This window comes from Dasypus novemcinctus, chromosome 18 (genome assembly GCF_030445035.2).
Source record: "Dasypus novemcinctus isolate mDasNov1 chromosome 18, mDasNov1.1.hap2, whole genome shotgun sequence".
Classification (NCBI taxonomy): domain Eukaryota; kingdom Metazoa; phylum Chordata; class Mammalia; order Cingulata; family Dasypodidae; genus Dasypus; species Dasypus novemcinctus.
Window position 1 is genome coordinate 42,717,644 of NC_080690.1, and position 24,410 is coordinate 42,742,053.

Here is a 24,410-nt window from a genome sequence, read left to right on the forward strand (position 1 = left end):
ATTTTAGACAGAGCCACACTTGGTAATAAAGGCAGAGCAGAACCCCAGAGCTGGGTAAACCCTCTAGACCAGAGGACCCAAAACTTTCCACTGAGCATACCATTGAGTTTTGGGCACATGCACTCCCAATTTGTGCATATATATTTGTTTACAAATGATGTTCGGTATATACATGTGTATCACTGCACTAATGTATTTGTACACAAAAGTTGAATTTTTAGAGGGATGACAAATAATATAGAAAGGATTTCTAAATATTCTTCCTAGACCCTGGTGGCTCCTCTTGCCTGGTCTTCTGGGGTGTGTATGACCCATATCGGGCCTTGGTTCCCTGACCTTGGGTGAACACACACTGCCTGGAATAGGAGCTTGTCTTTTCTTTTTTAAGGAATCCCTTGGACAGAGACTGTACAAGCCCTCCCCGTCATTCCATCTTAGAAATCTATTTCCTGATAGGCGAAACATTCTTCTTTTTATAGTGCCAAAACACTGTCTGTCTTGGCAGAAATCCATCTCTGCGCAACCTTCCATGAACAGGGAAAAAAACTGCTCAGCATCCTTCTTCCATAAACTCGACAACATTTGAATCTGTCTAGAAAATGGTGACTGTGAGTCTGTGCTGTGTTCACGAGGCCTCCTGGAGATGGAACATCAAGAGATAGGGAAGATAAAGAACTTCACTGGTACACAAAGGGCACTACAAATGTCAAGTATTATTATTAGCAGTGATTTGTATTCATGGAGGAAGGAAAGCAGGCAAATAAAATGGGACACCTTAGATGCCCATAAATGAAGCCTCTGCTGGCCCAGTCCCACTCCAGGCCAGGGAACCTTCCTCTCAGGACCCTATTCCTATACTCTGATGTCTTCTGGCCATCTCCATTTACCGTCTCCCTTTTGGACAGGAGAAGACAGATATACGGGTAGGGTGAAGGCAGCCTCACCTGTGAATCACATCCCCAGAAGTGGAGGAATCAGAAGCAGCCAGCAGGGGGAGGAATTGACCAGAATAAGAGTGGGAAGAGGCACTGAACAGGCTTGAGAGACAGCAGGATTTGTCAGAAAACCCATATGAGTTAGGTGGAGAAGATCTCCGAAGACATCTGAATAATTCTTAAAAATACAATAAGATATTTTAAATTTCTGAGTTTAGAGATTTTGTTCCCTCCCATCCAATTCACTCTGGCCACAATAGAACCCTTCTGCTAATTCTAAGACTGGGTACCTCCTCTGGGCAAGGCACCATGACTGAATATATGAAGGAATCCAAGAAGCAGAAGTGACCTGTGCTCCAGAAGTTTGCAATGCTTAAAGGATGATAAGCAGGAGGTTTTTATATGCAAGAATTAGCTGCTGGTGTCAGCCCTGGACTTACCCGTCATTCAATTTAAGGAAAAAAATTGAGCCGAAATTCCCTTTTTATTTTTGATGAAATGAATGGGATAAGCATGCATGAAGGAAGGAATGGATACTTTTTTCTTTGTTTTGAAGAATGGGTTCCCCCCACATCTCCCCATTCCAGGGTTGCTTTACGTTTGCTGGTATACCAGGGAGAAATGGGGTACACTGATAAGCAAGTCCCTGGATTGGGGGTCCAGAGACATGGGTTCTGGTGTTAGCAGTGGCCCATGCCAGCCGTGGAAGGCTTTCTGTTCCTCGGTTGGCTCATCTGTAGAATGGGGGGGAGGGGAGGTTCTCCTGTTCTTAAATAAAAGTGTGTTGTGACAGGCCTGGGAGTGGGTGGCTGTGCAAGCACATCACATGGGTCCTGACTGCCACTGAAGGAGCTGGCTGTGCCACAGGCCCCTCCTGGGAGGGACAGTGCCCTTTAATGTGGGAGAGGGAATGTTGGCCCCCCAGAGTTCCCTGGGCCAGTGTGGCTGGAGTGGCAGTTGAATGGGGCAGTTGAAGAGGAAAGCTCCACACAGGTGGGACAAGGGAAGCCAAATCCGAGGCCATTGAGAAAGGGGCCCAGGCAACACGGGCAGGAGGCACCACCGCTCGAGCCCAAATCTGCTGACTTCTGCCCCTCTCCCTCTCAGTCTCAGGACACCGGTATTTCCTGTCTAGGTAAAGTCCTCTCGGCAGCATTTGATGGTCCCCAGTTAGTGCTGGAGGCCCTTGGCTCTGCATCCTGGGACAGGCGGGGATGGGTCACCCCATCCAGATGTGGGGGGAAGCTGGGACCTTGGACCTCCCAGAGGTGAAGAGAGGCTTGGAGCATTTCCATTTTTGGAGCCCCCTGGTATCATGAAAGAAAAAGTAGAAATTCCGAGACAAGGCTTAAAAAATCTGTGATATGTAGAAGCTTACACTGAATCACTTCAGTCTTAATACACACACAACAGAGAGAAGTGAACCTAACTGTACCATGCATAGTTCAAGCACAGGAATTTTTAAAACCTTGAATTCATGGTGTATGGTTCACACAGGGTTAAAACAAGGGATTTCTAACAACAAACGGTTGTTTATTTTTCTCCAGTATTATGAGAATATCCATGACTGAATGGTGACCTCATTTGAAGACAGCATCACTGGTCACTGTTCGGGTCAGGTTACTGGTTAGATCCTCTGGGGACAGAGGACTTGAGTAAAAGGCCCCTGCTATCCCCCTCTTACTACACTGCCCAGACTTTGTGCTCTTCCACTTGCACACGCTTCCCTCCCTCATCCTTTCTTCACCTCTTCTTGGATACCAGCCCAGGGTTCTCACTGGTTCCTCTCCCTTGCCTGCTGCCCCACATGGCTGCTGGACAGACAGGAGGGGCGAGGGGCAGGGCTGAGGAGAGCCTCCAGAGTTCATCCTCTGTACTGGAAACTTGCTGGTTTCCTTGAAGGAGGTGGCTGTGGGAATTAGGAGGGGAAGGAGAGATCGTCAGACATGGGGAATGCTGGTGACTTTAAATAAAGAATGGGTTTATTAAGTCAGGAGCAAAGGCTACAGAAGTTTCCTATCTGGGAAGGACTTGATTAAAAGTGTGTCTGCAATTGGGTTGAAGCAGGGATTCATAAGGAAGGACTTCCACCATGAAAGGCTGGGAATTGAATCCTCAAAAGAGGTAGAAATGGAACACAAGTGAGCAGAGTGGGTAGGTGTTGGAAAAGTTTCTCTTAAAATGCCCTTTAGAAATCTGCCATTCCCCCACTTTTGACAGGAGTCAAGGATAGAGAGAAATGAATCTATTATAAGGGAAACAACAGTATAAATGTGTTAATGAATACGAAGTGACCCAGAGCCCCAGCGTCAGGGAGACAATAGAGTGGTGGGGATTGTGGCAAACTAAAGCATGCAGGCTCTGCCAAAAGGGGTGGCTGCTGCTCAGTGTGAGCTGATTGTAGACAAAGAACATGCAACCCAGTGTGGCTTTTTTGAAGGAAGCTAGAAGTCTTCTATTACTATTTTTTAATGTTATATCTCCTAATTTTTAATTGTTTGCCAAAAATTAAAAAAATTTAAAAACTGTGCAGATGAAATGAAATAAACTTGTAAGTTGTCTGTGATCCACAATGCACCAATTTGTTTCATCTGGTCTACATGGAGGACTTCCTGCTTCTGCCTTGTCCGGTCTGAGGTTAGGATAAGAATCCCCACCTGCAAGCAAAGGGAAGCTCCAGTGATTTTTTTTTCCATCTCCAGCCACCTCTCAGATGCTCAAGTCATGCCAAGAACAGAGTCACGATGGCTGCAGGGGACCTGGCCTGGTCAGGCCTCACGCCGTCTGGCTCTCCTCAGCTGCCTGGCCCCCTCACACCCCATGACTGCCGGCAAGCAGATTTCTCGCTCCAGGCAGCTCCTCACTCCTGGCAGAGGATGGCATGACAGACGGGGATAGAGACATTAGCCAAAGCAGACTTCCTGATTTTAAAAAGTCTCATTTCCCCCGGGCCTGCCAAATTTAGAAAAAGTGCCATTCCAGCTGCAATGCTTCCAAGCCGACTTAGGTAATCATAATTCTGCCTTTCCCTGTGGAGAAGCTCCAGGAAATTACCTTTCGGCACCAATTTCCTATTCTCTCTGATTACTGGAGCCTGGCCAGGGAAGCCTGACCTCCCGGGTTCGGCATCTTGGAGTCAGAGCTCCTTAAGACAAGCTGAGGACAACTTGGTGCCAGGACACTTGGCCCCTAGAAAAGCAAACCCTAAAGTAGAAATCATGAGTGTGGGTTTTCCATGGAGTATGAGGTCCACCCTCTCAGGAGAGCAGGGATGAAGTGGACGGGGCTGCCTGGGATCTGAGGGGCTATGGGGGGGGGTGGTTAGCTTGGACAAGAGATGAATTACAAATGGGTGTAGCTAGAATTGGGAATTGCCAATGGTCTTCAGGTATCAGAGGGCTCGCCCTAGGAGGGTATAGCTATGGTCTGCATAGCTCTAGAGGGCAGAGTCAGTGCAGCAGAAACATAAAGTTCAGGTCCATAGAAGGACAAAATGTCATCCCTGCTAAGGTTGTTTCTTTTAAAAATGCTTAACTTTTTATTTTGAAGTGATTTCAAAATTAAAGTAACAAGAATACCAAGAAATCCCAATTACCCTCCACTCAAATTCACAAATTCACATTTCACCACATTTGCTTTTAACATTCTCTCTCTGTGTATTTTATTATTATTATTCTGAACCATTTGAGAGTAAATTACAGACATTTTCCCTAAATACTCCATTATCACTAAATACTTCAGTGCCTAAGAGTAAGGACATTCTCTTATATAACCACAGTACAATCACCAAATTCAGAAGGTTTAATATTGATACAATACTATTATGTAATCTACAGTCTAGTTCACATTCAAGTTTCTACACTTGTCCCGATAATGTCCTTTATGTTAATTTTTTCTTGGTCCAGGGCCTGATCCAGGATTATGCATTGCTTTTAGTTCTCGAGTCTCTTTAGTTTCTTTTAATCTGGAACATGTCCTTGCCTTTCTGCATTTTTCATGACTGGCATTTTTGAAGGGCACAGGTCAGTTGTTTTGTAGAATGTTTGTTTAAATTTGTCTGATACTTCCTCAAGATTAGATTTTTTTTTTTTTTCAGTGTGAGGACTGCCTGGAGAAGTGAGTGGGACCAGTCACCAAAGCTTGTGAAGCACAGTTTGGCTGAATTTGCCATGTCTCATGTCTCTTGGATCTTTTCAATTCTTGGATTTTAGGATTCTCTCTCCCCCAAATAATTTCAATTGGGTTTCAGGATTTGTTGTGAACTTTTCTTTCTCCTCAGCTAATTTGCTTTCCTACCTCTGCTTTGCTCAGAACCACCACCCCGTGGATTTTTGGGTAGCCCATATGCCTCTGTGGGCAGGGGGTTGACAGTGGGAGGCCACAGGTTCACAGCTTGGTTATTCACATCCATTTGTTGCAGTAACAGGGGAGGACGGGAATGCTGTAAAAAGACTCTGTAGGTAGAGGTGGTGACTTGTGTTGATCTGTCTCCTCCTGCCCCCATGGCCAGGAATGGATGACATTTACTCAGTGAGCCAAGGACACTCAACATCTTTAAGAGGCCAGTTCCTTTACTTTTCTCAGCCCCAGCAGCCCTGCAGCCAATAGCAGACCTCTACCACCTCCTTGCAGCAAATCCAGAAAAGCCAGGGGACATAGTGCTTTGGGTAGAGGCAGCTGACAAACAGACAAATGCAAGTCTTATGGGGAAGTCTCTCCAGGGGGCATTTGCCAGGGCTAGACCTATGCAGGGACCAGAAGGTTGCTGTCTACATGGGGTAGGAGCTCTTCTAAAACCCTTTACTGCCACTCCCAATCTTGTAGCTCATGACTCTACTGTTCAAACCTGCTGCACATGGTTCCCCTAAGAACCTCACCATGCAGTTGGCACATATCCAATCTCAGCTGAATGTGAGCTGGATTTGCTATCAAAGTCTTCCTTTCTCCCCACTCCCTTTCAAGCACACAGTTCTGTCTCACCTCCCCAAGGAGGTCCTTGTTAACCCCCTTCAGACCACTTACCTTTCCTTTCTCGGAAATTCTGTAGCATAGGTAGTATTACTCAGCAATGTGGAGCACGACCAACCTGGTTCCAGGCTGTATAATTCTTAAAAATATGATTAAATATTACAACTACATGGGAGGATCCCTGACCCCTGAGCAACTACCAGGTCTCCTTCCCCTACCTCCAAGTCATCTTGACCTTGGTGTATGTCTTTCCCATTCCATTTTTTTAAAGAACAGTTTTAGGTTTACAGAAAAATTGTGATGATAGCACAGAGTTCTCATATGCCCTACACCCAGCATACCATTAATATCGTACATTAGAATGGTATATTTGGTGCAATTAATGAACAAATATTGATACATTAACTAATGTCTATACTTTAGATTTCCTTAGTTTTTACTGACTGCTCTTTTTCTGTTCCAAGATTCTACCCAGGGCACCACATTACATTTAGTTTCAGTCTCCATTGGCTGCTCTTGGCTGTGATGGTTTCTCAGACTTTCTTTGTTTTTGGTGATGTTGACAGTTTTGAGGGGTATTGATCAGGTATTTTGTAGCACGTCCCTCAACTGATATTTGTTTGACACTTTTCTCATGATTAGACAGGGGTTATCGGTTTGGGGGAGGAAGACCACAGAGGGTCCTTCTCATCACATCATATCAAGAATATAAGCTATTCACATGACTTATCACTGTTATGTTGGCCTTGATCACCAGGCTGAGGTGGTGCTTGTCAGATTTCTCCATTTTCCCCCTTGCCATGCTGAACTGCCTACTCTAGAAGCACTGTATAAAGCACTGTTGATAAAGTTGTTTCCCAGAGGGGTACAGGTTAACAATTCTGGTACTACGGTTGGGCTGAAGCCTATTACCTTGTCTTCTATTTATCCCTCTTGTTATTTATTCTTCTATTCCTCTTCACCAAACTTTCTTGGGCTAATATACTATTTTTTTAGTCTTCCATTTCATTTCCTTTATTGACTTCTTAGCTTTAATTCTTGTTGTAGTACTTTCTCTAGGACTAACCCTATGCTATAGTTTACTTGTTCATGTGTGTTCTTGTGTTATTTCTCTTTTTCTGGGGGAAGGAGTTGTGTATTAGACTTTCTCATTCTAGTCATTATACATTCGTCCTTTGCACAAATACATATTGATTTTCTACTATTTGCCAGGGGCTGTGCTAGGTGTTGGAATACAGTTGTGAACAAGATAGACATGAAGTCTATAGTCTACGTAGGGAAATAGAGAAGTAAATATGGATGGTTTCCTAGGAAAGGAAATGTCTGAACTGAGACTTGAAGCCTTAGCAGGAGTCAGCCAGGTGAAGAGGCGGATGTTAGGTTGTTCCAGATTATGGCAGTGGTGAATACAGAGGAGGGTGTGGCAATTTATTCAGGGAGCACTAAGACATTCAGCAGGACTGGAGACCACTATTAGATGATACAAATGGAGAGTGGAGTAAGGCAAAGGTTGGCAAGTTTGCAAGCATCCCTATTTGGTAACTTCTAATTTTCTCATTGAGTTAAGAATCTAGTGCCGAGACTTTGGTATACATGTTATGAATATTCATTAATTGAAACATTGAAGAGATTGGTCAGAACTACTGCTCAAACATGCATTCCCTCCAGCTGACTGTAATGCCTTTTTTTCCATTTGGGGAGATTTATCTTTCTGAGGTGAAGATATTTTCATTTGATTTTCAAATATTGTGGTAAGAAAGAACATATTATTCCAGAGCGGTGCCTCTTGTAATATAAGTAAGGGATTTTCTAAGGTTATTGGAGAATGGGGGAATGTCAGTTTCCCTGTATCTAGACTGCCTCAAATGAAAAATTGCCAGTCATTCTCTGTGTACTCTTGAGAAAATACCTTCCCCTCTCTGTCTCCTTTTCTATACAGTGAAAGTTTGTAAAGGATTTATCTGTGGCAACTTCCAGCTCTGACCTGCCTTGGATTTTTCAGCCATTAACACTTTGATAGGAATTACTTTATTCAATGTTTCTAGCCATGAACTAGGGACCATAAGAGAGAATTCATGGGTGTAGGACCTCAGTGTGCATATAATAGTGAGACCTCTGGTTGCAAGGGACAGAAACCAAGTCAAGCTAGCTTAGGTAATAAAAGGAAAATGTATATATAGGATATGGGGAGGGTTGTGTCGTGCAACCCCAGGGCAAATAGCTGGTCTCAGGTCAGGACTGTAACTTACTGGACTGAATAGGAAAATCCTCAGGGTCATTTGCCATGGTAATTTTTCTTTTCTCTGTGCCTATGCTTTGATCATTCCTCTGCTTTCTGTGCTTCCTGGGTTAATAAGGGGAAGGATGGTGGTTACTCAATTCCCACCTACCTCTTTTCTCTCTCTTAATTTCATATTTTTGAGGACAAGAGAATCTGATTGAGCCAACTTGGTCAATTGTTTAATCCTAAATCAGTCAGTGTGTGGGCAGTAGGGTGGGGTCATGTACCTCTATGGGTTACTAGAGAATGGGAAGGTTGGTTTGCAAATGGAACAGACATTTCAAAAGTGTCCACTCAATCTGGATTATTTGGTTTGCATTGGGGTGGTGACTACAGAAGTGGGGATAATGTGGGTTTTTCCAGATGTGCCTAATCACAAAGGATGGGCAGGAGCCTTGTTGACACAAGGTCCTTGGCCACTGGGTGTGTGAGGAGGTAAGGCACAAGCCCCTTGGTATATGAAGGAATTTCCATTGTAGGCCATATTAAGTAAGCAAATCCATCTTTTCCAGGGAGTTCTTTGACCTGGCTGAGACTCAGCCTTGGCCATGGGCTAACTCCTGACAGAAAACCCAGAACAGGCATTCCTACTTCCAGTCAATCCAAAATGGAATAAGAAGAGGAGCCAAATATCCTTGCTGATAAGGAAGACCCTTATGGAGTTGAGGGCTATGGTGGGACCTCTGGCCCTGGTCTTTCAAAATGTGGAAGGCTAATTGGTGAAAATAGGTCTAAGTGGCCAAAGCAAAGGAGGTGGTCTGAGTAGAGTAGGGACTGCCTGATCACCATTCCAGAGTGCCTTTGCCTCTCAGTGAACCTTCCCTATTTCTCTCCTGCAGAGTGAAAGTGACCCAAGGCCAAGAGCCCAGGGCTCCAGACTGCCAACAGGATGGTGGGTGAAGGCCCCTACCTTATTTCAGACCTGGACCAGAGAGGCCCACGGAAGTCATTTGTGGAGAGATATGACCACAGCCTGAAGACCATGATCCCAGTGCGACCCTATGCAAGGTAATTGGGAGGAGGCTTGGAGACCTCCGGGAATCATGGGAGGGGGAGCTACCAAGGAGCAGGGGTGGGCAGAACTCCAGGAATGGTTTCCAGCCCAAAAGCCAGCACTGTCACTGTTTCTCATGCTGTTGCCTCTGTATGCCTGTCCATTCATCTGTCCATCCCCACATCTATCCATTTATAAACCACTCACTTCATGCTTCCTCTTGTCTTCGGGTAAGAAGGAGACAATAGCCAATGTTTAAGGAGAACTTTCCATGTACCAGTAGCTTTACAAACATCTCATTCAATCTTCACAACCATCCTGGAGGTACTGCATTGTCTTCATCTGATAGGTGAGGAAACCGAGGTATAGTTCCTCCTTCACTTCTTCCTCCCTTTCTAAATTCTCCTCCATTTCCTCTCCCCTTTTCCTCCTCCTTCTTTAGATGGTAACTTGCACAAGGTTTATCAGGTAGCTGTTGATTTATCATAACCCATCTTAACACTCATCAGCTTAAAACAATTGCCATTTATTTAGCTTATTTTATTTAGCTTAAAATTCTATGAGTCAGTAACTTGGGTTGAGCTCAGCTAGGTGGTTCATCTGGTCTTGCCTGGGATTACTCATGCATCTGCTGGTCAGCAAGGTGACTGTGCTTCTGAGGGGTGGCCGGCTGTTAGCTGGGGCAATGAGGACAACTGGGCCTTGTGAGTACTCAACTTTCAAGAGGCTAGCCCAGGCTTATTACATAGCAGTGCAGCAGGTTTCCAAGAGAATGAGAGTGGAAGCATGTAGGGCTTCTGGAGGCTCATCGTTTCTTCTGCTGCATTCTATTGGCCAAAGCAAGTCTCAGAGCCAATACATATTCAGCGTGTAGGAAATAGACTCCATCTCTTGATGAGAAAGCCTGCAAGGTAACATTGCAAGGGGCTGAGATACAGATACAGTCACTTTTGCATTTCAGAATAGTAACTTAGGCAGTCAGTCTGACTTCATAATATGTTTAACCATAATTACATTTTATATATTATTAAAAATAATGTTATAAAATGCTGTCTTTTTGACATGGAATGGGCCCAAATGGCATTTCAAGTAGTGAAGTGACACTGCACTGTACTTTCCCAGTGTCTCTGAACTAAAGGTGAAAGGTGATAGTTGAGAGGGGAGGGCATGGGCCCAAGGAGAGCTCTAAGTTTCTGCTGTTTTGGCAATGTGGGGTGGTGCTTAATTGTATGATGGAACCCTGGAGTCAGCAAAAAGTGGGTTTGAATACCTGCCTCACCACTATAAGACGTTAGGCAAGTTAGCTAATCTTCCCTGTGCCTTGATGTTCTTATCTGTGAAATGGAGTCATATTACTGCCCTAATACCCAACTCACTGAATTGTTGGGAGAATTAAATGAGGTGATGCATGACTCTGTAATAAAACTTCCATTATGATATCAATATTGTCTTAGTTTGAGTTCATTCAAATGCAGAGCTTTAGTCAAGAACTTGGATGCAGGTAGCTTTGGCAGTGATACCAGTAAGCAGGAGGGAAGATTTAGGCAGAGAGATGCCAAGAAGGAGAAAAGGGCATTGTGAAGGTATGCCTTCAAGGTTACTGATGCAAACAATTGGGACTGGACTTACCACGTCTTCCTGAAAAATGTATGATTTCCCCCTGGAAGGAGGGGACATGGGGACTCTTATCCATTACCCCAAGCTCCATTGGTTAAGGTTGCCCTCAAGTCTTCAACTCCTTCAATTCTTGGCTGCACTTACACCCCTAAGAAGGTCCTGCAACAGAAGGTGAAAAGAGGCTCAGAAAACATTGGAGATGGGATGCTGCCCTTGTGAGCCTGAGCTTGCACAAAATGGTCTTCCACAGCTGAGACCAGAGGTGGATGTGACAAGAGGCTGTGATTCAGGCACCTTTACAGAATCTGCTACAGGGAAGCAGACTTGGCCCAGTGTTTAGGGCGCCCGCCTACCACATGGGAGGTCCGCGGTTCAAACCCCGGGCCTCCTTGACCTGTGTGGAGCTGGCCCATGCACAGTACTGATGCGTGCAAGGAGTGCCGTGCCACGCAGGGGTGTCCCCTGCATAGCGGAGCCCCACGCGCAAGGAGTGCGCCCCATAAGGAGAGCCGCCCAGTGTGAAAGAAAGTTCAGCCTGCCCAAGAATGGCACTGCACACACGGAGAACTGACACACAAGATGACGCAACAAAAAGAAACACAGATTCCTGTGCCACTGACAACAACAGAAGCGAATAAGGAAGAACACGCAGCAAAATGGACACAGAGAACAGACAACTGGGTGGGGGGAGTAGGGGAAGGGGAGAGAAATAAATAAAAAAATAAAACGTTAAAGGCAAAACCTGATACAAATATAAAGCTCTTTTTTTAAAAAATATTATTTTTTAAAAATACACAGATCACACAAAATGTTACATTAAAAAATATAAGAGGTTCCCATATACCTCATTCCCCACATCTCCCACTCCTCCTACATCAACATCTTCTTTCATTTATTGTGGTACATATAAAGTTCTTACAGCATCTGGCAAGTAACAAACACAAAATAATTGGTAGATATTACTCTGTTTCTCTGACCTTTACTCCCTTATAGATTATTAGTTTCTAGTGGGCAAAAATGAGATCTTCTTTACTTTCTCTCTCTTTTTCTCCCCCTCTCTTCCCCTATCCTTTTCATCCTCTTCTATTCTTCTTCCTCCCTTTCTATGTTCCCCTCCATTTCCTCTCCCATTTCCTATTCCTTCTTTATCTGGTAGCTAATATTTATGTAGTACTTTATCTGTATTAATACATTCAATCCTCATAATATGCCTTGAGTTTGCTTCCCCTCCACTGTGGCATCCCATGCTCTGGACCTTCCCCTGCCTCCTGAGAGCAAAGCATGTATCTGACTCCTATGATGAATCCACTGTCAGGTCTCTGTGTCCTTACCTGTTAAGTGGAGCAGGCATCCTCTTTCCCATAGGAAGGCCATGAGGCTCAAACCCTGGTAAATGCTTAGCAACAGACCTGCTAAAAATTCTCTGGTTTTTAGCATTTATCATTTTTTATGATGTAAATACTCCTACTGTGGCTGATTTCAAGATACAATTCAGATGCCACTGAAAGTGGAGTTGGGAAGAGATGGGTAGTAGCACACTATTTTTGGTTATTTCTACTAGACAGATGCAATAGACAGAAACAACCTCATGATCATAGATATTAGTAAAATGTTGTAAGGTAATTAGGTAGTGATGAGTTTTGAGTATGCATTATCTTCGTTTTTAATGTAATTTAATTGTAAATCTATGTAATTTATTTATTTATTTTTTTTTGAGGTACTGGCTGGCCAGGGAGTGAACCTGGGATCTGGAATGTGGGAAGTCATCGCTCAACCACTGAGCCACATTGATTTCCCTGAGTTGTTTTTTTTGTTTTTTTTTGTTTTACTTCTTGTTTGTTTTTGTTTTTTCAGAAAGCACTGGGAATCAAACCTGGGACCTCCCATGTGGGAGGTGGATGCTCAACTGCTTGAGCTACCTCCACTTTCCTAATTTTATAAAATAGCTGGGTTTAACAACCAAAGTGCAAAATTCCTGAGAATTTAACAATCATCTCTTAAGAGCCGGTCTGGGCTGGTCCCAGCTGGCTCCAGCACACCTCTGCTCAAAGGGTTAACAAGGGTGAGTCACAGGTTCTGAGTGAGGCTCTGCTTGGTACCACATGTTAAGAATTCAAGTCGGAGAGCCAGGGCAGTGTCTCCAACACCCTGAAATCCAAGCATCTTGTTTGTCTGTAGGTTGGCACCCAACCCAGTGGACAACGCAGGGCTGCTCTCCTTTGCTACATTTTCCTGGTTCACGCCAGTGATGCTTAGAAGCTATAAGCGCATGCTGACAGTAGATACTCTGCCTCCATTGTCGCCATACGACTCATCTGACACCAATGCCAAAAGGTACCAGGGCTCACTTGGGTTGCCTCGAGCGAGTAGTCCACCCTAGGAAGGGAAACTGTAAGCCCATTGGAGTGCTCCCACTTCTCAGGTGTGGAAATTGAGGCCCAGGGTCCTGGTGACTCTCCTCAGTGGCTGCTCTGATTCGTTGGCTGGATCCCTGGGGAGGTAGGAGTGGGGAGATTTGGGGGGCATGATGAAGAAGAGACTGGTTGAAGAGCTATGGTCTGAGGCTCAGGACCATCTCCTGGGCCATCAGCTTGTCTGTAGGGGCACCATGTAAGGACAAGTGTGGCTGGAATTTTACTCTGCTCTGTGCTGGTTAGACCCCATTAGGGCTGCTGAGGGCAGCTCCAGACATCAGGGTATACCTTACTTTAAAATTCATTATTGGACTTTTATATTACCAAATATATTTAGATTGACCCAAATGAAACTGCTGATATTTGACAACTTTGACTTGCAAAAACGGCAATTTCAGGTAAGTTACAAGCTATCATTAAGGCAACAGAAGTTATAAAATTAAGCCGTAGTGGTATCCCCACCATTCTCTGGCTCCACACCCCAGAGATGGACACTGTTGGTGTGGATCCATCCACAACTTTTTCTACCCTGATTAAACACACCCTATGCTACCATCCTTTATGGATCAATAGTCCCATTTCTTCCTCCTACACAAAGTCATATTTTTTTTTTCTTTAAACAAAAAAGAAACATAAGGTTGAACCCTTTGCTCTTTTCAGTGAAGTTTATCAAGTTTTTTTTAACTTTATTTTTTTCTTCTTTTAAATGTTACATTCAAAAAATATGAGGTACCCATATACCCCCCACCCCACCCGTGCCACTCCTCTCCCATTAACAAACTCTTACATCATCGTGGCACATCCACTGCATCTGGCGAATACATTCTGGAGAACTGCTGCAGCACATGGACAGTGGTTCACATTGTAGGCCACACTCCCTCAGTCCACCAAGTGGGCCATGACAGGACACACAACATCCACATCCATCCCTGCAGCACCACCTAGGACAACTCCAAATCCTGAAAATGCCCCCACACCATATCTCTTCTTTCCTCTCCCAACAATCAGCAGCCACCGTGGCCACCTTCTCCACATCACTACTACAATTTCTTTCCTTACTAATCACAATAGTTTTACAGCAAAACACCAGTATGTTCACTCTAATTCATACTCTATTCCGCCATCTTGTGGACCTGGGATGACTATGTCCAATCCCCCTCTGCATCAAGAGGGGGTTTAGATTCCACATGGATGATGGATGCAATTCTCCTGCTTGCAGCTGTAGGCACTCTTGCCTCCCTGGTGTGGTGGTTGGCCCTCTTCACCTCCCTGTCAGCTGACCAGGGTAAGTCCAAGAAACCAGAGGGTAGCTGCAAGTCTGCTGAGTCCCAGGGCCTGGCCGTCACATGGACAGTTCAGAGATTCAGGTCTCTTGAATATACACCAACCCAAACACCAACCACAGGTCTGGAAAAATAACAGAAGAGGCATGTGTAGAAAGGTTATATCTGAGTCCAACTCCACCACACTCAGGAACACAATCCCCAAAGTAGGGCCAACTGACATGGCCCTGAACTCCAGAGCCATCTGCCTTGACCATAGAACCTGTGGGTTGCTGCAGCCCTCAGGAGAACCAGCACCTGGGTTTCCATCTACCTTGACTGTCTCTGGTACACTGATGAGGCATGCATAAGCATCACCTCCTGATGATCTCCCATCTCTTTTTTGAGACTATTAACCATATAAACTCACTTGTCCTTTCCATTTCCTGCTTTTTACCCAAAATCAAAAAGCAGTTTTTAACACCTGATATTACATGTAGGCTGAGATATTCTGCCGGTCTGAATTGACCTCTTCATTCATGGTCTCTTTGTAGTTACATCATTAGCTGGTGCTTGGTAGTAATCCCTCAGTGCCAGGGAGACTCATCCCTGGGAGTCATGTCCCACGCTGGGGGGAAGGCTATGCATCTACATGCTGAGTTTGGCTTAGAGAGTGGCCTCATTTGACCAACATGGAGGCTCTCAGGAGGTAACTCTTAAGCACCCCACAGCTATAGGCCTAGTTCATATTTCAGGAACACAGGCTCATAATCAGAGCCATCAGTATCAAGGGGTCATTGTTGGACCATCCGTTTTTATTGGTCTTTGCCATTGCACTTGGGGGATTGTTGTTGTTCCATTGGGGAAAGTGAACAACTTTCACTTTCCAGCTCCCCTGGAAAGTGAGCTGAACAACCAGCTCCCCTGTTTAGGAATTCAGCACTCTCTCATCTGTCGTTTCCAACTGAAACCACTATGAAAATATCCAAACCTTTCTATGTACCCTGTATACATGCCCTGGAGAACTCCCTCCCAACTGTCTGCCCCCCACCAATGACACCCCATACATGTGCTCCTCCCCCACCATAGCTGAACCTCTCTGTAGTCCAAAACTTCTTCAAAAAGGAAGCCCAATATATTGCCAGGTTCCATTAATAGAAAAATGGAATATAGTGATGGGTTTAAAGGTTAGATATAGAATACATAGAAATTTAGAAAAATGAAATAAAGGAAAAATAAATTGGGGTACCAAAGAAATGAAAAAATGAAAAAGGTTTGTTTTTGACAGTTTGCCTTTCATCACTGCTACAGGTGTTGCCCTGTACAGTGGCAAAGCAATTTCTTTCATTTCTTCTTCAGTGTCTTCTCTCTCTCTCTCTCTCTCTCTCTCTCTCTCTCTCTCTCTCTCTCTCTCTCTCTCTCTCTCTCTCTCTCTCTCTTTCTTTCTTTTCCTGATTATTAAGTTTCTCTTGACATAAGTTTTAGGTCACAGTATTCACATATACAATATATGGTACTCCCACATATCCAACATCAAACCTTTTGTCCCTTCACCAACAGTGATCTTTTTACATGTTCATATTATATTTGCTGCAGCTAATGTACAGATATTGAAACGATAGCTTTCAAACATGGTTCCATTTGGGTTTACATTACTGTTTATATTTTAGACTATACAATTTTCTAAATTTTTAGTTATCTTATGTTTTACATTATGGTTTACATTTTAGCCCATAGACTTTTATACATTTTTGGTGTAATTTAACATGACCTATATCCATCATGGCATGATCTTGTGGAACACTTCCATTGCACCACAGTTACCCTGATTCCATGTATTCAACAACTCTTTCCCCCTCCCCTCAGGGCCCACCATGACAATCAATCTTCATTACTTGAGGGACCATATTCAGAGACACTTGCAAAAATGTTGAGGGCTTGACATATTTGACTGCCCTAACTCATGGGGAGCCACCGATTCTCTCAAGAGATACAATTCCCTCTGTTTGAGAACATCAGTCCTCCCCAGGATGTGGGTATACCTTCACTCCATTGTATGGGTCTCCACCCAATGATATAATCCACTATGACAAAATGAGCACTCACACACTCCCCAGAAGCTTGCCTTGTGTCAGATGCCACCCCGCCCCCAAGCATCCCAAACAGGCAACCTTCCATATTACATTCTCTAAAGAGTTTTCTCTGCACCACAATTTCAACCACATACCTGACAATCTCCCATGACCAAATGTTCCCCTCACCCTCTCTCCAATTTCTTGGGCAATCTGACCCATCCTCCCATCCCTAGCACCCCTAAAGCCCACGCAGCTCCACTCAAAGTTATCCCTACAGCCCCATTTTATCCCTTCCCTGTACTAATACTTACCTCCAGCTTATCAGAGATTTCACCTAAGTAGCTGTCAGCTCACAACCTTCCTCTACCCTCCAACTACCTTAAAGTTTATCATCCAGTCTCTAGCTCTCTGAGGCTGCTTGGTTTACTTATTTCATATCAGAGAGGTCATGTAGTATTTGTCCTTCAATGTCTGGGTTGCTTCACTCAACATAAGGTTCTCAAGATTCATCCATGTTATCACATGTATTTGTACTGTATTTGTCCTTATAGCTGAGTAGTATTCCAATTGTATGTATATACCACATTTTATTTATCCATTCATCTATTGATGGGCATTTGGGTTGATTCTAACTTTTGTCAATAGTGAATAGTGCTGCTATGAAGATTGGTGTGCATATATCAGTTTGTGTTCTTGTTCTGGGTATATACCCAGCAGTGGAATTGCTGGGTCATATGGCAAATCTATAGCTAGTTTTTGAGAAACCGCCAAATTGTCCTCCAGAATGGCTGGATCCTTCTGCCTTCCCACCAACAGTGGATGAGCGTTCCCATTCCTCCACATCCTCTCCAACTATTGTAGTCTTCTGATTTTTTGATAGCAGCCAGTCTTATGAGAGTAAGATGGTTTATCACTGTTGTTTTGATTTGCATTTCCCTAACAGCTAGGAATTTTGAGCATTTTTTCATGTATTTTTTAGCCATGTGTATATCATCTTTGGAGAAGTCTCTGTTCAAATCTTTTTCCCATTTTTAAAATGGCTGTTTGTCTTATTATTTTCAAGATATAGGAGTTCTTTATATATGCAAGATATAAGTCTCCTATCAGATATATGGTTACCAAATATTTTCTCCCATTTTGTAGGCTCTCTTCTCACTTTCCTGACAAACTCTTTTGAGGTGCAGTAGGCTTTAATTTTGAGGAAGTCCCATTTATCTATTTGTTTTTTTGCTGCTCGTCCCCCTGGGGCTGACAGCCATGGTGTTTCCTGAAAACTGTCAGTTGTGCGGTGGTATTCCTGGACCCTGTGGTCCCCAGATGCGTGACCCCCCGGTCATTGTCCCCTGAGCCCCCATAGCCTGTGTTCCACGGACCTACGTGCCCTAGGTCTGCAGAGTCCTGGACTTCCCTTTCCCAAGTCTAGCGCTCCTGGAGTTCCGGGATTGCCTTAGCCCTCCGTTTTGGACTGACTCTGTGGGTGGGAGGGATTCAGTGGGGGGTGCAGTAGGGGGGCCTGGCTAGTGTGGGTTTGATTTTCTGGTGTTTCCAACCCCCTCCCTCCTCCCCCCCATTTTTTTTCTTTTCTTTTTTTCTTTTCTTGTGCTTGGAGGAGCAAACCGGCTGGCTTGGGGAGAGTCTGGGAAGAGAGGAGTGGCGAATCTGCTGAGAAAGCCCGATTCACCTAAACACCCTGGGATAGGAAACTTGGCCTGGGAGAAGGTGGAGTCAGAAAACCAACAAGCCCTCTCATAGCACACCTAAAGGAGAGGGACTGTAAGACGTGCTTTCCAAGCTTCCAACAGCATACTTGGGGTTCCTGGTGAGGTATGGGTGCTCTCTCTCTGGAAATTAAGAGTCACTGTTTTCTGTGCAGAGCTGATTCAACAAGGACCCACTTGAATCTCCTTCCGGACCTCTCAGGCAGCTTTCTTGCTGCCTGGGAGAGAGGGAAGGGAGGAAGGGAGAAAAGTGGGGACATCAGATCCCTAAGCGGTTTATTTAACTACAAACAGGATTCCTTGCTTGAAACTTTCCCTAGTATTTGGTTGGTTTTTCCTTCCTCTTTATCCCCTCAAGGCCCTTTTTCTTTTTTCTTTCTTTCTTTCTTTTTTTCTTTTTCCTCCTTACTTCCCCACTCCTTTTGTCCTTTTTTTCCCTTTCTTTCTCTGCTTTCTTATTTTTCTTACATTAGGTGCTGCAGGGAGAGCTTCACATTTGCTGTATTTTCTCATACTGCATTTACTCTTTTCTGTGTGTATTGATTTTGCCCACCAACACTATTCCCTTTCCTCTACATCTTTCTATCCTCCATCATTGATTGTTTCTCTTACATTACACCTTTCTTTGTTTGCTCCCCTATTTTTTTTTTACTTTTTATTACTAATACCTTTGTTCTGTTTTTTGCCTTATATTCACTCTTTATATTATTGTCCTTTCTTTTCTCTTTCCCTCTCTCCTGAACACACAGGCCTTTTAATTCACACTGTATTCCTCCCCATATTCAGATTTTTATGTACTCTACTTTTTTTACTGTTATAACTTTACATACCTTACATGAGTCTGATATCCATTCTCCTATATCTCACATGGTTCCTCTGTTAATATTTACTATCAATACTACTATTATTCATTTTCTTTTCTTAAATCCTTTTGTTTTCTCTGGTCCTAATATTTTCCTTAAAGTGGACTTAACCAGCAACAAGGAAATAGAATAAGAAGAACAAAGTAACAAAGAGAAGACTTAACACACACGCAAAAACAACTAATTAAATTCCAAACTAGACAAAGAAGCTAAGAAAATGACTAAACCCATCAAGATAAAATGATGACCAGACAGCAACAAAAAACTACAAACCAAACCAATAATCAGGAAAACATGCCCCAATCCAATTAAGTAACTAAAAACCAGGAAGAGGAGCAGAACATCAAACAAGTAATTAAAGATCTCAAAACATACATTAGGGACCAATTTGATGAGGTGAAGGAAGAGATTAAGAATATGAAGAAAACAATTGGGGAGAATACACGAGAAATTGCAATCATACACAAAAATATAATGGATATGATGGTGATGAACAGCACAATTCAAGAAATCAAAAATACCCTCTCAGCAAATAACAGCAGACTCAAAGAGGCAGGGGAGATATTAAGTGATGTGGAAGACAGTACATCTGAAATCAAACAGATAGTAGAACTGATCAATAAAAAGATAGAAAAAATCCAGCAGGAGCTCAGGGACCTGAATGACAATGCAAAACGTGCAAACATACGTATTATAGGCATCCCAGAGGGAGAAGAGAAGGGAAAGGGGACAAAAGGGGTGTTGGAAGAAATAATGGCTGAAAATTTCCCAAACCTATTAAGGGAGATAGATGTACACGTCCAGGAAGCACAATGCACCCCAAACAGCATAAATCCCAACAGGCCTACCCCAAGATATATACTTGTCAAGTTATCCAACTCTCAAGACAAAGAGAAAATACTAAAAGCAGTGAGAGAAAAGAGAACCATCGCATACAAAGGAGGCACCATAAGATTAAGTGCTGATTTCTCAGCTGAAACCATGGAGGTAAGAAGACAGTGGTATAACATAGTCAAGGTACTAAAAGAAAAAAAATTCCAACCAAGAATACTCTATCCAGCAAAGTTAGCATTCAAAAATGATGGAGAGTTCAAAATATTCACATATAAACAGAAACTAAGAGAGTATGCCAACAAGAATCCTGCCCTTCAAGAAATACTAAAGGGAGTTCTGCAGGAAGAAAGAAAAAAACAAAAGAGACAGAGTTGGAGGAAAGTGTAAGAGCAACTAAAAAAACAAAAACAGAAGGAAAAAAAATCAAACAGAATATGACAAACACAAATCCAAAGAAAATATGGCTTATATAAGTAATTCCTTGAAAGTAATAACCCTGAATGCCAATAGATTAAACTCACCTGTCAAGAGACTAAGACTGGAAGATTGGTTATGGAAATATGACCCATCTATATGCTGTCTACAAGAAACACATCTTAGACCCAGGGATTCAAGGAGGTTGAAAGTGAATGGCTGGAAAACAATCTTACAGGTAAATAATAACCAAAAAAGGGCAGGAATACCTATATTAATATCAGACAAAATAGACTTTAAATGCAAAACAATTGTGAGAGACAAAGATGGACACTACATATTAGTGAAAGGGATAATCTTTCAAGAAGAATGAACAATCGTAAACATTTATGCTCCTAACAAGGGTGCCTCCAAATACGTGAGGCAAACAACTGGAAAAACTAAGTGAAGGAATAGATGCCTCTACACTTGTAGTGGGGGACTTTAATACACCACTATCAACTTTGGACAGAACATCTTAAAAGAGAATCAATAAGAAACAAAGACTTTGAACACTATATTAGAGGAGCTAGACCTAATAGATATATACAGAACATTACACCCAAATACAGCAGGATATACATTCTTCTCAAGTGCACATGGATCGTTCTCCAAGATAGACCACAGGCTAGGCCACAGAAAAAGTCTCAATGAATTAAAAAAGATAGAAATCATACAGATTAATTTCTCTGACCACAGTGGAATGAAGCTGGAAATCTGCAAGGGCCAGAGACCCAGATTTGGCACCAAGATTTGGAAGTTAAGCAACACACTCTTAGAAAAACATTGGTCAAGGAGGATATCTCAACAAAAATTAATAACTACCTTGAAACTAATGAAAATGATAACACAACATATCCAAACTTATGGGATGCAGCAAAAGCAGTACTGAGAGGGAAATTTATAGCCATAAATTCAGGCATCAAAAAAGAAGAAAGAGCTAAAGTTAAAGAACTAAATGCACACTTGGAGGAATTAGTTTAAAAAAACAACAAATTAACCCCAAAGGAAGAAGAAAGAAAGAAAGAACAAAGATCAGAGCAGAACTAAATGAAATAGAAAATAAGAAAGCACTTGAAAAAATAAACAGGAATAAGAGCTGGTTCTTTGAGAAAATCAATAAAATTGACAAACCCTTAGCTAGATTAACAAAGAAAAAAAGAGAGAAGATGCGAATACACAAAATAAGAAATGAGAAAGGAGATATCACCACTGATCCCACAGAAATAGAGACTATCATAAGAGGATACTTTGAGAAACTACATTCAACAAAAAAAAATTTAGAGGAAATGGACAAATTCCTAGAAACACATAAGCAGCCTACATTGACAAAAGAAGAAGTTGACGATCTCAACAAACTAATCACAAGTAAAGAGATAGAATCAGTCATTAAAAACCTCCCAACTAAAAAGAACCCTGGGCCACATGGCTTCACAGGTGAATTCTACAAAACATTCCAGAAAGAACTAACACCAATCTTGCTTAAACTCTTCCAAAAATTTGAAACAGAAGGAACATTGCCTAACTCATTCCATGATGCCAACATTACTCTAGTACCAAAGCCAAACAAAGACACCACAAGAAAGGAAAATTACAGACCAATCTCTTTAATGAACCTTGATGCGAAAATCCTCAATAAAGTACTTGCTAATCATATTCAACAACACATTAACAAATTATACACCATGACCAAGTGGGGTTCATTCCTGGTATGCAAGGATGGTTCAACATAAGAAAATCAATTAATGTAATACACCACATAAACAGATTGAAGGGGAAAAAATCACATGATCTATAGATGCAGAAAAAGCATTTGACAAAATACAGCACCCTTTCTTGATAAAAAGACTGCAAAAGATCAGAATAGAAGGAAACTTTCTGAACATGATAAAGAGTATATATGAAAAACCCACAGCTAACATCATTTACAATGGTGAACTCCTAATATCGCTAAGATTAGGAACAAGACAAGGATGCCCACTATCACCTCTCCTATTTAACATAGTCTTAGAAGCACTTGCTCAAGCATTGAGGCAAGAACCAGACATAAAAGGCATCCAAATTGGAAAGGAAGAAGTCAAAATTTCACTATTTGCAGATGATATGATCCTACACATAGAAAATCCTGAGAGGGAAACGGACTTGGCCCAGTGGTTAGGGCGTCCGTCTACCACATGGGAGGTCCACGGTTCAAACCCTGGGCCTCCTTGACCCGTGTGTAGCTGGCCCATGTGCACTGCTGATGTGTGCAAGGAGTGCCCTGCCTCGCAGGGGTGTCCCCCACGTAGGGGAGCCCCACGCGCAAGGAGTGCACCCATAAGGAGAGCCACCCAGCGTGAAAGAAAGTGAAGCCTGCCCAGGAATGGTGCCGCCCACACTTCCCATGCCGCTGACGACAACAGAAGCGGACAAAGAAACAAGACGCACCAAATAGACACAAAGAACAGACAACCATGGGAGGGGGGTGGAATTAAAAATAAATAAACCTTAAAAAAAAAAAAAATCCTGAGAAGTCTACAACAAAGCTTCTAGAACTTATAAATGTGTTCAGTAAAGTCTCAGGTTACAAGACAAGTCCACAAAAATCAGTAGGATTTCTGTACACCAATAATAAGCAATCAGGAATCAAATACCATTCACAATAGTAAATTAAAAAATCAAATACCTAGGAATAAATTTAACTAAAGAGGCAAGAGATTTATACACAGAAAACTACACAACACTGTTCAAGGAAATCAAAGAAGACCTAAATAAATGGAAGAATATTCCCTGTTCATGGATAGGAAGACTAAATATTATTAAGATATCTATCCTATCTATCCTACTAAAGCTGATCTACACATTCAAAGCAATCCCAATAAAAATCAACATATCATTCTTTCATGAACTAGAGAAACTATGAAATTTATTTGGAAAGGAAAGAGGCCCTGAATAGCCAAAGAAATGTTGAAAAAGAAAAATTCAAGGAATCACACTACCTGACTTCAAAACATACTACAAAGCTACAGTAGTGAAAACAGCATGGTATTGGCACAAGAATAGATACATAACCAATGGAACCAAATTGAGAGTTCTGATATAGATCTTCATATAAATAGCCGTATGGTATTTGACAAGGCCACCAAACCCTCTCAACTGGGAAAGAATGCCCTCTTCAACAAATGGTGCCTGGAGAACTGGATATCCATATGTAAAAGAATGAAAGAGGATTACCAACTTACACCTTACACAAAAATCAACTCAAGAAGGATGAAAGACCTAAATATAAGACCCAAGACCATAACGACCTTGGAAAGCAAAGTAGGGAAGCATCTACAGGACCTCGTGTAAAAGGAAACAGCTTCATGGACTTCACACCAAAAACACCACAGGGTCCAGGAATGCCACCGCACAACTGACAGTTCTCAGGAAACACCATGGCTGTCAGCCCCAGGGGGAAGGGTCCCGCCAGTCTACAGCTTCTGACCTCTGTACTTGTAAGCTGTAATTCTACCTTTAGCAAGCACTACCTCTGGCTCTCTCTCTCCAAATTTATGTCCACAAACCCTCCGACCTGCAAGCTCCCAAGACAGCCCGCTCTGACAAGACTCCAACCCCACTTGGCCACCTCTTCGCCGGAAAGACCGTAAGGTGCACTCACTCAGATGCCATTTTGCGCCGCCTCAGTTTATCAAGATTTATTCATGTCAGCACAAAGACACCTTCATTCTTTTCAACAGCTGTATCAAACTCCATGGTTCTGATGAACCATCATTTTTGTTTGTTTGTTTTTTTGAATAGATTTTCTTTTTAGAGCAGTTGATAGGTTTACAGAAAAATTACACAGAAAGATGAATTCCTATATTCCATCCCTACCTCCTGAGATGTCCCTGTAATTAACATTTTGCATGAGTGTAGTACATTTGTTACAACTGATGAGCCAATACTATATTATTAACAAAGGCCACAGTTCACATTAGAGTTCACTGTGTTGTACAGTTTTGTTTTGCTTTGTTT

At 42.7% G+C, this 24,410-nt stretch overlaps 1 protein-coding gene across 2 annotated transcripts in view; it reads left to right on the forward strand.

Moving 5' to 3' along the window:
- Window positions 1-1,912: 1,912 nt before the first annotated feature.
- ABCC12 (ATP binding cassette subfamily C member 12) overlaps window positions 1,913-24,410 on the forward strand; it is a 98,699-nt gene continuing 76,201 nt past the window's right edge. For both annotated transcript variants that reach the window (XR_011646311.1, XM_058280053.2), the window contains exons 1-3: window positions 1,913-2,070; window positions 9,024-9,192; window positions 12,974-13,129. Coding sequence is in view for 1 of the 2 variants with exons in the window: in XM_058280053.2 (XP_058136036.1) it covers window positions 9,074-9,192; window positions 12,974-13,129 (275 nt within the window). In the remaining variant the exon portion in view is untranslated. The remainder of the gene's footprint in view (window positions 2,071-9,023; window positions 9,193-12,973; window positions 13,130-24,410) is intronic.